Below are 13878 nucleotides of genomic sequence, written 5' to 3'. Positions count from 1 at the left end.
GCACTTATGGTAGCCACATAATAACTTCATGACAAATATGTCCTTAAGTCACAAACTTTATTCTAAATTAGACCACATCAATTTTGACTTAATTAATAATGACCCAACACATTTATTTAATAACATTAGTAGTCCCAAAATTATTCTAACAATCTCCCACTGGACTACGCATGTATAAAATAAATGTGTCAACCTTAGCGCGCAAAAAATTGTCATTATTATGATGTGACATATTACAATCTCGTCCATCAATTACATCAATATAGGATCAAAGTTGTTTTCGTTGTATCAATCACAACTAAACACGTCAATGGTCACATACATCAATATAATCAAATGACATAGATCAATCATGAATATGTGGTAGATAAAATTATATGCAAGGTGATCTTTTCATATCAATTTTATCCGATCCTACTTTAAAGAGATCAAACTTTATCCTGAATATGCAAAATGTAATAAACTAATACCATAAATCTGATCAGAAACAATAAATATGTGTGTTTACAAACAACACAAGCAAACATAAAGCACACAACATAAATAAAACAAATAAACAAACTCCCACCGAATCTAGATATCCTGAAGCTCTACAACACACATATGAGAATTGTGTTCTTGAAAGACCTTCGGTGGTAGACCCTTTGTAAGAGGGTCCGCTATCATGGAGTTTGTTCCTAAATGCTCTATGTAAATCTGTCCACTTTGCACTCTTTCCTTAACAACTAAGAACTTGATGTCGATATGTTTCGACTTCGTCAAGCTCTTGTTGTCGTTGGAATACATTACGGCTGATTTATTGTCACAATATAACTTAAGCGGTCTTTCAATTCATTCCACAATTCGCAGCCCTGTGACAAAATTCCTCAGCCATATACCATAGTTGGATGCCTTATACATACATCCACCACAAAAAAAAGACCATAGCCTGATGTGGATCTCCTACTATCTTGTCATCCCGCAAAATCGGAGTCAGAATAACCAATGATCTCCAAATGGTCTGACCTCCTATATGTGAGCATGTGATCTTTTGTTCTTTTCAAGTACCTCATGACTCGTTTGGCTGCTTTTCAATGATCCATACCTGGATTGCTTAAGTATCTGCCTAAAACTCCAACAATATACGCAATATCCGGACGCGTACAAACCAGAACATACATAAGACTCCCAATTGCCGAAGCATAGGGAATCTGTAGTGCTGGACCTTTATCTTTAGCATCCTCATTTTTCCTCTTAAGATTCTTACTTTTAGAGGTACTTGCGAAATGAGTACTTTCAGTCTTATCTTGCTTCAATCTTTCCTCCTCTTGAACACAAAATGAAATGAGCTCGTTAAGAGACCATTTCTCTTTCTGGCAGTTATAACTGACCTGAAATTGACTAAATTTAAGAGGAAGAGATATAAGGACCAAATGGACAAGCAAGTCATCCGATAACTCAAGTTTGAGTCCATTCAGCTTTGAAGCAATATGAGACATTTCCATAATGTACTCCCTTATGTTTTCATTGCCCTTGAACTTCATTGAAATAAGCTTCTTTAAAAGAGTGCTCGTTTCAGCCTTATCGCTCTTTTCAAAGCGCTTTTCGATTTCGGCAAGAAAATCTTTGGCATTGGTGATCTGTTCAGACACCGCACCCCTAAAAGCTTAAGGTATGCCGCGCTTGATGATCATAAGACTCATTCGGTTAGAACGGTCCCACTTCTCATAGATCCGCCTATCATCGGCGGAACTAGCGCATCCGCAAGAGAAGCCGGCTTATCCATTCTAAGCGATAAGTCAAGATCCATGCAGCCAAGAACAATCATCATGTTCTCCTTCCAATCCTTAAAGTTGTTACCATTAAGGACCGGAACCGAATTAAGATTAGCAGATACAGTAGCAACAACTGAAATAGAACAATACAATCACATAAACATATATACACACAAAAAATTTAACCTTAGTAAGCAATAAAATTCAAATAATGGTAAATCCCATCTCAAGATACCTAATGCAACATCAATACCAAGTCTTTGGACAATAATATTAACTGCTAACGGTAATCTTGTTGTAATGATCAAACATTAACAATAAGGCTTGTCAAATAATGAATCTGTCTTTGGATCGATCAATTATTCACAAATAAAACTTTACAATTGTTACATGTTTATCATCACAAATATGTATATGTAATTTGGCCAGTCACTAATCATCCTTTGGGCCGATTAGTATCCGCATGAATTAACATATACACAACATCTAAAATTCTTCATAAATAATCTAGACAAAAGAGGTCACTTTGGCGACATTTTTGTTTCGGCTCTTTATTAGGAATAATAGACCAAGAACTATTTATAATAACCATATATTTGAATTACCAAAAGTTTTAAATATGTGTATATAACATTCTGTAGCTTTTGAAACTGTAATATATACATGAATGAACCTAATGATACATACAAGAGTCTTGCTGTACGTGATGCCTAACTAAAGAAAATTAAATCTATTGACATTGATTTAATGTGATATATAAAGGCACTGAAAAATGGTCATGTACGACAAAAGACTAATATTGAACTTGAAAAGCAAAAGTAATACTGTCACTTTAACATTCAAAAGCAATTACCAAAAAACAATGATAGTCGCATGTAGCTATAACCACACAAACAGTTAAATGCCACTAAAAACACATGCGACACAGTTTAAAGGCATAAAACTGAATCTTTTGATTTATCGCAAATAACCAAACACGTATATCGCAAGTCAAACAGCATTTAATATGCACTGATGATAATATACGACAAAACCGAATGTCATGAATGATACCAATCAAAGAGAAACCAGAGTAATCAATATTCAGAATTGTGCAATAAAACCACCGAACCGCAAAGCAAAACTATAACCGACAATAGACATATTCCAGGTAATCACAAACGACGACTACAGACTGAAAACCAATATCGGCAATTTCTCATGAACTAAATTAGGAACGCTCTGATACCAATTGTTAGGATTTTAAATCCCTAAAAAAATCCTAATTCAATTCAAGAGAAACCAAATCATAGATCTTAATAGCGGAAGCGTACCTGAATCCATGGATTACAAACACCAAGAGTTGGGATGATCTTCTGATTGCAGTTTGCCTGAGTCTGGAGAATTCTTGTTGATGGGGATACAAGAAAATAATCGTACGTACTGCAATCAGGGACCTACCCTGTTATTAATAACTGCCAGACAGTTACTAATAACTATTGCATATTTCTAATTTGGCCCCTCATCAAATTAGATTAGCACTTATGGTAGCCACATAATAACTTCATGACAAATATGTCCTTAAGTCACAAACTTTATTCTAAATTAGACCACATCAATTTTGACTTAATTAATAATGACCCAACACATTTATTTAATAACATTAGTAGTCCCAAAATTATTCTAACAGCTCTTTGCTCAACTTCATGTCGGAAGTGAGTAGGCTCTTTGCTCAACTCCAAGCCGGAAAATGAGTTTGCTCTTCTCTCGACTCTACGCTGAGAGTGAGTTTTCTCTTCTCTTGACTTCACGCTGGGACTGCGTTTTCTCTTCTCTCAACTCCACGGCGGGATGAGTTTGCTCTTATCTCGACTCCACTCCGGGAGTTAATTCGCTCTTCTCTCGAATTCACGCCGGGAGTGAGCTCGCCGTCGTGGTTTCTTAAGAAAAGAGAAAACGTGAAGTGTGTGGTGAGATATTCCTTTAATTAAGTGAATAACATGAAAATCGATTTCTCAAGCTCTTGAACACTTTTATATAAAGAATATAATTTGGTTTAGTTAACCATGTTTGTGAGAGAAATTGTTTGGGAGAGACTAAATATTTATTCTCATTATATAGAGAATGGAAGTGAATTCTTTCTCTTTGTTTTTTTTTTTTTTTTTGTCTCAAATGATGTTGTGGGAGAAGAATCAAGAGAGCGAAGTGAGAGAGAATTTTGACATGAGTTTGCCTTAGGGAAAGAAAGTTAGAGTGGAAAAATGAGAGGTATGAGGTATTTATAGAGATTTTGGAGTTGAGTTGAGTGGGGGAGCCATTTTGGTGGGGTCCAGTCGGATTTTTGCTCACAAATGGTGTTTGGGTGAGCAAGAAATGTCATGGCGCGAGAAGAAAATTGTTTGGGTGAGTGCTAAGATGTACTTGGGCGAGAAGGCGCTTGAAACCTAGCCCATTTGCGGGAAAGAAATCACTTGGGCGAGGAGGCCCATGTGATTTGGCCTAGCATGGCGAGAAGAAAGGGCTCCAGGCGGAAGAAAACGTTGGCGGGACATTGGGGGCGAAATCCTGCGAAGTCGTGGATCTTCTATATGATCTTCCCAATCAACAACTCTAATGATCGTCTCATTCAAACTCACACATTGAAAATAATTGTATGCTAAAATAACCGAAAGCAAGTAAATTTTTGAAATATTTAAATATTTTATAGAGAAAAAAAGTGGTAACAAATTTTCAAAGATTAATTTAAAATCGCAGGAATGTAAGTCATTTAATTATCAAATAATACAATATTATAACCGATTTTTTAAATTTAAAGTCGAGTGATTGCACAAATATAATAAAGTTAAATTCGATATAAACTTTTTGGATCACTCGCCATGTTAGCTAAATTACTGTAATTTAAGAATCTTGAAATTTTAGCTATATTACAATTTTAATATTTAATTGACTTAGTTTGTCTAATTTTTCATATATTAATAGGTTTTTTGTTGACATACTTTCGCCCAAAAAGAAATAACTTCTAAAAAAAATGAAATAAAGCTAATCTAACCTTATTCAGAAGGGGAGAGACTAATTTACATTAAAAATTAAACAGCCATATTAAGCACGTTATTTCAGATTTCCTTATAGATGTAATAATTTATGAAGAAAAAATTAAATTCTATATATATTTAAAAGTCAAGTCTCTGCTCTCTCCCAAACAGGAAGCTAATATATCGAGAGCTAGTGCGAGATTTATAGCAAACGAGAGGTCAGAATCGAAAAAAAAAGTGGCAAAAATGGCGATCTCAAGGACTCTCTGCGCGCTCGGAACCCTAGCTCTGCTATTCCTCTCGTCGGTTATGGCCGACGACGTCGTCGTCCTCACGGATACCAACTTCGACAAAGAGGTTGGCCAAGATCGGGCCGCTCTCGTCGAGTTCTACGCTCCCTGGTATCTCGTGTTCTTATTCTCTGTTTCATTCCTGAGAATCCGATAAAGTGAATAAAATATAATCGAAGGATGGTCGTTGCTCTGATTTGATCGGTGCTGATCGGAATTGGGCTTTAGATCTATTTGAGGAACCGATCGGAGAAGTAGATTGTGTAAACTTTGAAGTTTTGATTATTCTGATACATTTCTTAGGCAATCTGAATTTTGATAGCGTTTTGTATTTTATTTTATACTTGTACGATTAGTATTGTAAGGCAAATCCGAATTATGGTTTATATTCATTGGATATGAGATGTTAAGTGTCTCTGCTGGTGAGGTAGGTGAACGGTTCAGAATTTAGTCTCGTCGTCTCATTCCGAATGATAATTTCTCTGTAATCTGGTGTAGTTATAAATTATGTGGTGTGTGCCTGAGTTAGTGTTAACTTTTTATTATATCAAAGACTCTCTTCATTCAGATTGGGTTTTATGCTAGTTTTTTTTTATTTTCTGTTGAGTTTATTTGGAGGCCTAGGACTATGAATGTCATTGCACATGAAACTAGTCAGTGGGCAGTGAAATACTTTAGTTATGGTTTTTGGAGTTGCCGACCCTTGTTCGGAACGTGATTCGGTCGTTAGTGACTTTGTTTAAGTAATTTGGGGTACTCTTTCCTCTCCCGAGGTACCTGATAAGGGGTGAGGAGGAGGTTATAATGAGGCCCCCAGATTTATAAAAAAAATTGATATGGAAATTTGTTTGCAAGTAATCATACACTGGCATGCCGTTTTCAGGTGTGGACACTGTAAAAAGCTTGCACCAGAATTTGACAAGCTCGGTGCAAGTTTCAAGAAAGCTAAATCCGTTCTTATAGGAAAGGTCAGTACCAAAATTTCTTACACGGTATCTTATTGATTTGATTACTGATGGATTTTGGAATGGAGGATGTATTAGCGATTTGTCGTTTCTGAATTGTGGTCTAGTTTAATCAATACATTTCAACGGAAATTCTCAACAAAGATTGGAGTTGATTATATACAGCTCGAAAAATTGCTATGGTGACTTTATTTTTATTTTTTATTTTTTTATTTTATATATATATAAGAAGGGTTAGTTTACATATTAGCCTTAGAAAAATGATGTTACATTCTAGGGAGGCTGATAAGTGTTGTTCTTTCCTTAAACATAGTAATGGTTTTTGTGAGATTCAGGATAATAAATATAAGGATAAGTGTTTCTATGTAAAACTATTGATAAAAATGTGCCAAGGCTGTGCTTTGTATTCGATATGGTGGAGTCTCACGATTTAACGCATTTTTTTATAATGAGCTTGGATTGATCTTCTAAATTCAATGAAAGGGAGCCTTAAAACAATGTATGGGGTTTGGCAGGTGGACTGTGATGAGCACAAGAGCGTTTGTAGCAAGTATGGTGTTTCTGGATACCCCACAATCCAGTGGTTTCCGAAAGGATCCTTAGAAGCCAAAAAGTGAGTGTTCTCCTCCTACCTCTAATTACAAAAAAAAAAAAAGATATTAGTTACAAGAACTAAAATTGAACTTAATCTTAATTTAAATAACACCCTTATTGAAGAAAAAAAAAATTAAATAACATCATTCTGGTAACTTTCAAAGATATTAGGACCGATATACTCTGATCACTTTGCATGGTCTAGGTATGAAGGTGCACGTACTGCTGAAGCTCTTGGAGAATTTGTCAACCAAGAAGCAGGTTCTACTCTCATGACCTTTTCATTTATTTTGCTTCTGTAGTTCGTATTCACTAAGGTGTCTCTTATGTAAGTGAATATAGTTCTTAGTAATTTCTTTTAAATATTATTTTCGGGTACTCCGTTTTGATTGTTTGTAATGTGACTCTATGTAAGTGCCCGGAATACTTAATATATTTTGCCTTGATATCTGCAGATACTTTGTAGTGTACACAAGTTTGTTCATATTGTATTCATAATCCACATTGCTCATATTCATACTGTCTGTACACAGGAACCAATGTTAAAATAGCTTCAGTTCCATCCGAAGTTGTAATACTGACACAAAACAGCTTTGATGACATCGTCCTGAATAGCGAGAAAGATGTTCTGGTGGAGTTCTATGCACCCTGGTAAGTACGCATACTCAAAGGAAATCATGTTGTCTCTTCTCTTTGAAGATTAATTTGAATTTCTTGCTTATTGGTTTAAAACATGTAATTTAGCTTATGTACAGGGAACGTAATGTCATTGGTCCAATGTGTAAATGATCATTTTTTTTTTCCACTTTGCATTCATGTTTTGACTCTTTCCTTTCTTTGTTGCAGGTGTGGCCACTGCAAATCCCTTGCTCCTGTAAGTATATGCCAAGAAATATGGTGTAACACATGAATTTATTTGCATGATTTAAAAAACCCCTTTTTCCCTGACGTATTTGTTATTGCCTATTTTTTTTCCTTAGATCTATGAGAAGGTTGCGGCGGCATTCAAGTTGGACGGAGATGTAGTAATTGCCAATCTCGATGCAGACAAATACAAAGACTTAGCTGAAAAGTAAGTACTGGCATATGGGTTTGTTTTCAAGTTTCTATATTGTAATCAATCCCACATATTCACAAAAGAGGAGTAGCTCTAAGAACAGAGTAGCATATGTCTTGGAGACAATTCATTGAGTATAATGTTAAGATACTGTTTTATGCAGGTACGGAGTAAGTGGATACCCCACACTGAAATTTTTCCCAAAAGGCAACAAGGCTGGAGAAGATTATGACGGTGGCAGAGATGTAGATGACTTTGTAACCTTCATTAATGAGAAGTGTGGTACTAATAGGGATGCAAATGGACAACTTACTTCAAAAGTTAGTGGGTTGTGAGTTCTTTTTTTCTTTTTGGATCGTAAAACAACTCACTTTCTCACCAAGTCGGATTTTTCTCGCTATGTAGGCTGGTATAGTTGCAGCACTGAGTGATTTAGTGAAGGAATTTTTGGACGCTGCGGACGATGAAAAGAAGGTTGTACTCACTAAGTTAGAGGAGGAAGTTGAGAAGCTTACAGGCTCAACTGCAAGGTTAACACAATCACTTATTGCTTTGAGTCATTGAAATTTAGTTAAAACAGCACAATCACTTCATTGTGACAATGTTGGAAATCCTAAATGGAAGGCTATCTATGAAGCTGCAAGTTCTCTTAAATGAATTTTAATTGTCAGTTAACTTTTGCTGTAATTTACAGATACGGGAAGATCTACTTGAAAGCTGCCAAGAGCAGTTTGGAGAAAGGTTCTGAGTATGCCAAGAAGGAAATCCAGCGGCTTGAACGCATGCTCGAAAAGGTATGTCCTATACTCCACTCTTTTTCCCTAGTAAGATTCATATTCCGTTTAAGCAATTTTACCTTAACTGCTGAACATAGATGGTTTTTATGGGATTGGACTAGATTAGATATGTTGCCGTTTGTTTCATGGTTGAATTAGACGTGATGTAACCCTTGATTTATTCGGAAGGAAAAAAAAAACATCATATCTTTAACGTGGATGATAGGCCACCATTTTCTCGACCGGTCAGAGATATAAATCTATAAAATTATATGGGTCCCTGTGTCATTAGTTTGCGGGTCAATAGTTGACAGATTAGCATGTAATTTGTGGCCATGACAAGCTCTAGTAATCAAAACCTGAAAGCACAATTACTTCTGGCCAACAAGTCGCTTGTCCAAACCAGCTAGCAGAGCTTAGAGTAACTGTTTGTTGACTAATTTAATACTTGGTTGATCATAACATAAGATAGAAACCTAATTACCTTTATGCCCCTATTTGTGTACAGTCGATCAGCCCAACCAAAGCAGACGAGTTTTCTCTCAAGAAGAACATTCTTGCCGAATTTGCTACCTCATCTTAAGTCAGTTTGTCGACTTTGTTTGGTAGTCTTTAAACTTCTTAACCTGGTTGTAAGAGATTTCATAATATAGATTTACATTTCAGCTGTACACTTGAGAATTCTTGATAGCTGGAGGAAGCAGTAAATTTAATGTAGCGTATTCATGAATGAGAAATCTTTTGATGATTTTGACCCTCTATTATATCTGTTTGCATGACAAGGCACTACCAAAGCGCTGGTACAATTTTGGTGTTATTATCATCGTCTTTTTAGTACGATGCTTCATCATTGGTGACAGTCCTCCAGAGTTGGGTCAGACTCAGAGGCCATGTTTTATTGAAGTTTTCATTACTTTGACAATGGTAGTTAGTTTTATTTAAATGCCCTGAATTTCTGAATCAGACGGAGTCTGAATTCTGTCCCAATTTGGCCGGACTTCCATCCATTGTCGGGAGAGAATTTTCGTTCCGGACTAATAAAAATACTAGTGGAAATCTTGAAAGATGTCCAGGATTCCAAAAAAAAAAAAAAAGTTCAGACTGGAACAACAAATTCTGTTCTTTTTTTTCTTTTCTTTTTAACGGAATTTTCTGTTCCACAATTTTTTTACTGTTCCGAACGGAATGATACTTTCCGAGCAGAAGGGAATCCTTTTCGATCAGCTGCGATTACCGGTGATGCGATGCGACGATAGAAATAGCAATTCAACATAGATATGGAAGACTATGATGATAAAATTTAACATTGAGTTAGAAGGAAGCTGTAATATTGAATTATTAAAATTAAACTATCTAGGATTCTCTGCAAAACATCACGTGGAACTTGGACTCCTAATTTATTAACGCCCCAATCAGAGTATGAAGTGGTGCCAAGTTTTGGCATTTGGCCCATGGTGGTGCCGAGACAGAGAGAGAGTGGACTGGGAAATTGTGGACTTTGCTCGAGATAGTCATGTGAAGCATTATTCTATTTGGAAACAGAAACAGATAATGGGGTTATTTCACTATCCTATCCTCAGACTGCACAGAGACCTTCATGAGATGTGACACTATTATAATGTACATTATATATATACAAGTTACAACTACATGCTTCTCTTTTTTTTCTTTTCTTCTTTTAAATTCTCATCTGGTGTTGCTTTCTTTTCCCAGCTGGAACGAAAGTTATAAGTAGATGGGACATTTTACTGCCCATTTCTTTCTTCAGCCCTGATGGTAGTTGTTAGATCCCTGATTTCAATTAATTCGTCTTAAATTAAACTCGGCTAATTAATGAGGCTGTAAAATAATGCTTATATTCATTAGTCAATGACTCGAAGTCAATGCAACAATTTAGTTTTACAGAGTTATTTAATCTAAAATATTATTGATGTGTACGACAAATTGTGACTCGATACGAAACAAGCGAAATTCATTGGCATTTTGTTGTATATAAGTTTCTGGGTGGTATGAGTGAATGAGCATGATGAAAGGGGAGTCAAAAGTTTCAGGTATGGATTGGGGACCAATGGAAATTGGACTGTTTAGCGAGAAGTTCCGAGTTCATTTTGAAGGCGATGGATCAATCACTGTATGAAAATCTTGAAACATATCTCTCATGTACAACTCAAGACTCAATGCCATCATTATTATGGATTCTTGGGATAATTTTAGAAAATTATAAATAAGCCTACCCATGAACAATAATGAAGAAATGGGGGACCATGATGTGGACTTTGCCACCATTTTTTTCTCTAGGCTAAGTGGGTTCTGTGTTTTTTTCAGTCCCCACCTTCAAGTAGATTGAAAGAATAGGGGTCACTGTTAAAATGGTTGTTTGTTGGGGTTGGCTTTTTCCTAAAATTCCAAAACTGTGACCAGTTAACAAGAACAATGAAGTTGTCTTCCACATATTTCTATTTGCTTTTTTATTTAAAGTTAATTCAACAAACAAATAGACAAATCCTATGAATAATTAGCACTTTACTCGATTAGATTTTATAAGATTGGTAATAGAAGATAAAAGTTAATTAATTGGATTGCTTTACACAACACACGTTATCCTTATAAATCCTTCTTTGAAAAAGTCATGTGGTGGGTTTGCAGATATTTAGGCCAGCACACACATGGTGTATCAGTGTATGAGACAAAAACACGTATACAAATATTATACTTCATACTTTATAGGCGATATTTTTTTTTTACTGCAAAGTTAAGAAGTGATCACAAAATATCACGCCCTTCCAATCACACAACTTCTTTATGTCACATCTCGTGGAGAACATAGGTTTTAAGTTTTATCGTAAGATTTCAACCCCACTCACATATTCATCCACATCTTCAAGTTCTTCCTTAATTGGTGTGTAATGTGTGAAATCATCCATAAATAGCCTTTAGAGTTTAGAGTATCAAATGTCTTTCTTTTTGTTCTCGTCCAACCCACCTAACCCAAAAAAAGTAAAGAGGAAAAAAGAATGCAAATTTAACTCTGGACTGGATTTTTTTTATTAATCAATCACCTAGTTCTCTTTGTTTAACTAGATTTATTTAGAGAATATCTAGTTTGATATGTATGTAAAACATAGATCGGTTTCAGATAAGACATAATATAGAATGAAAGAAAGATCCAGATTTCGTCATGGAACTGCAAAATTGAAGAGAATCAGGAGAGAGAGAGAGAGAGAGAGAGCGAGAGAGATTTCCATTAGGACCATTACCATGTATTTTTATGACAAATCATCAAATACAAAAAGCAAAAGCAAAAAAAAAAAATGTTATGAACCAAACAAAGTGATTGGTTCCAGTAATAGATATAGTAATCATAGTATACAACAATTCCATTCAACAAACAAAGGCGACTGAATGAGGTGAAAAAGGCAAACCCAACCAAACCCTTTTCATCTTTTGGGGACCAACTTCTCTTTTTAGAACCCTAAAATATGTGAAGAAGACCCAACCGAAATTCCCTCCCTCCACCACCACCATCATAATCACAATCATAATCTCATCAACAATACTAATATCATCATCACATACTAAAAAGAGTCTTCAATCAAAAAGACCCAAAAAGCACATCCAAAAGGAAGACTATAAATTAAGAAAGTAAAAAAAAAAAATAACAATAGAACTATACAGTTACACATATTATTATTATTATTTCCATAGTCTTCTCTCTTCCTACCTGGAAGAGACTGGATTGAGAGCTCTGGCGAGGCCGTTCATAGCACCGTAACCTTTCGAACTGAACCCTAAACACCCAAGCAGGCCTTGCCTGTACGGCAAGTAAGTCTTCCTCCTCAACTCCTCCGCCTGAGCTCGATTCGCCGCGTAGTGCAACTCGTACGTCTTCTTCTTCTTGTTCTTGTTCTTCTCCACCACTCCGTTCGCCGGCCTCGTTCTCGTCGCCGCCGTCTTTTTCCCGCCGTTTTTCTTCGCCTCGTTCGCCGTGTATTCGCCGGCGCCGGTGCTAGTTTCGCCGCCGATCGGAGGTTTCTTCTCCTTCGCCGCGGCGGGAGAGAAGGAAATTATGTTCTTGGACCAGAAGTACTTGTTGTTGCTCCTTCCTTCGCTCTTGCTCCGAAGAAACTCCTTCAGGAAGAGCCACCTCTTCGAGTTCCTTCCGGCGGAGGAAGATCGAGAAGTCGACGAAGAAGAAGAAGAAGAAGCGTTCGCAGTCAGTTTGAGACTTCCATTGCCTTCCTCGTTCTCGTCATTATTACCTCCTTCACCATTCGCCGCGTTGGCGTCATTATTCCCGTTGTTTTCCGACTCGATCCACTCGAAGTCCGGGCCGGAGCTCCGCATCGGAGACAGGGACCGAGTTCTCCGCCGCGAAGACTTGTCTCTCCCCCTCAGATCTCTCCCTCTCGCCTCTCCGTCGCCTTCTTCTTCGTCGTCGTCGTCCAGATCCGCCAGCGGAGCCAACGCCTGAGGCCTCTCAAGGTGCGTCGAGAGCTTCATCGGTCTGATCTTTCCGTTTAAGAACAGCTCGTCCGCCGAGCTCATCGATCCGGTCTGAACCGGACCGGCCGTGCCGAACCGGGCCGAAAACTCGAACTCGTACCCCATGGAGACTGAGTTCGCATCCTTGGAAGAACCACCATGGTTGGCCTTGCTCGAGTTTAGGGAGAAGTGGATTGGGCTCGCCGGAGCGCTGTAGAAGAAGCCGCCGGAGACCGCGGCGGCGGTGGAGGAAGAGCCGGAGCTTCGGCCGGGGCTCGACGGAGCGCTGACGTAAGGAGTGGAGCAGGCGCTCTCGAAGTCTTCGAAGTAGGGCTGAGGTTCGTTGCCATTTTTAGGGCTTCGAAGGTCTGAGTGAGAACTACTGACTTGGAGGTTCATTTCTTCTTCTGATGAGTGTAATTTTTTTTTGTTCAGAGAGTGGAGAAGATGATATAGAGATGGGAGGTTGTCAGTGTTGGCATATGACCCTGGATTTGCGGTTTAATTACTCTTGTTGCCATTACTCTTATGTTTCGGGTAAATAAATAGGAAAAAAATATAAGAGTAGAGGTGTTTAATCAAAATGCGAGATTTATTCATTTGATTTTTAGAAATATCAGATAAATTCTTTCATTTTAATATAAATGACATATACTTCTCCTGAAAAAATATTATATTACAAATATCACCATTTTTGTTTATTTTTTTCAAAAATATAATTTGAACTCCCCAAAATACCCTTAATGAAATAATTTTTATTTTCTATTCTATATAACAAAAATTAAATTAAAAAAATTCTTTATAAAAAGTTAATGATTTTTTTTATAAAGAGAGATTTTTATTTTTTTTAATAAAATACTAAATAAAAATTTATTTCATTAACGATATTTTTTGAGAGTTCAAATTATTTTTTTGAAAAAAATAAACAAAAAGGGTAATATATGTAATA

General features: G+C 36.8%; 2 protein-coding genes and 1 pseudogene across 2 annotated transcripts; 1 reads left to right on the top strand and 2 right to left on the bottom strand.

Moving 5' to 3' along the window:
- Positions 1 to 1291: 1291 nt before the first annotated feature.
- LOC149381350 (uncharacterized) lies at positions 1292 to 3077 on the bottom strand (annotated as a pseudogene).
- Positions 3078 to 4909: 1832 nt separating this feature from the next.
- LOC149381349 (putative protein disulfide-isomerase A6) lies at positions 4910 to 9229 on the top strand. The gene is made up of 11 exons (XM_089630670.1): positions 4910 to 5166; positions 5939 to 6023; positions 6536 to 6633; positions 6820 to 6875; positions 7148 to 7265; positions 7461 to 7488; positions 7595 to 7686; positions 7835 to 7991; positions 8077 to 8201; positions 8366 to 8465; positions 8956 to 9229. Exons 1-11 carry the CDS (start codon positions 5012 to 5014, stop codon positions 9028 to 9030), a joined length of 1089 nt encoding a protein of 362 aa, XP_089486796.1. The 5' UTR covers positions 4910 to 5011; the 3' UTR covers positions 9031 to 9229.
- A 2446-nt stretch (positions 9230 to 11675) lies between these two features.
- On the bottom strand, positions 11676 to 13365 carry LOC149381348 (stress response NST1-like protein (DUF1645)). The gene has a single exon (XM_089601682.1). It carries the CDS (start codon positions 13326 to 13328, stop codon positions 12165 to 12167), a length of 1164 nt encoding a protein of 387 aa, XP_089457808.1. The 5' UTR covers positions 13329 to 13365; the 3' UTR covers positions 11676 to 12164.
- Positions 13366 to 13878: the final 513 nt, after the last annotated feature.

Source organism: Urtica dioica, chromosome 11 (assembly GCF_054948205.1).
Source record: "Urtica dioica subsp. dioica isolate 48M chromosome 11, U.dioica_male_clone48M_v1_H2, whole genome shotgun sequence".
Taxonomy (NCBI): Eukaryota; Viridiplantae; Streptophyta; class Magnoliopsida; order Rosales; family Urticaceae; genus Urtica; species Urtica dioica.
The sequence above is the reverse complement of the archived record's forward strand: the minus strand, read 5'-3'. Positions and strand labels throughout refer to the sequence as shown.

What these genes read in the sequence shown, in the direction of transcription:
- LOC149381348 (XM_089601682.1), bottom strand. Translation starts at nt 13,328, where the DNA reads ATGAACCTCCAAGTCAGTAGTTCTCACTCAGACCTTCGAAGCCCTAAA.
- LOC149381349 (XM_089630670.1), top strand. Translation starts at nt 5,012, where the DNA reads ATGGCGATCTCAAGGACTCTCTGCGCGCTCGGAACCCTAGCTCTGCTA. An exon ending in GTCGAGTTCTACGCTCCCTG is followed by an intron (nt 5,167 to 5,938) that starts GTATCTCGTGTT and finishes TGCCGTTTTCAG; the next exon opens with GTGTGGACACTGTAAAAAGC. An exon ending in ATGGACAACTTACTTCAAAA is followed by an intron (nt 7,992 to 8,076) that starts GTTAGTGGGTTG and finishes CTCGCTATGTAG; the next exon opens with GCTGGTATAGTTGCAGCACT.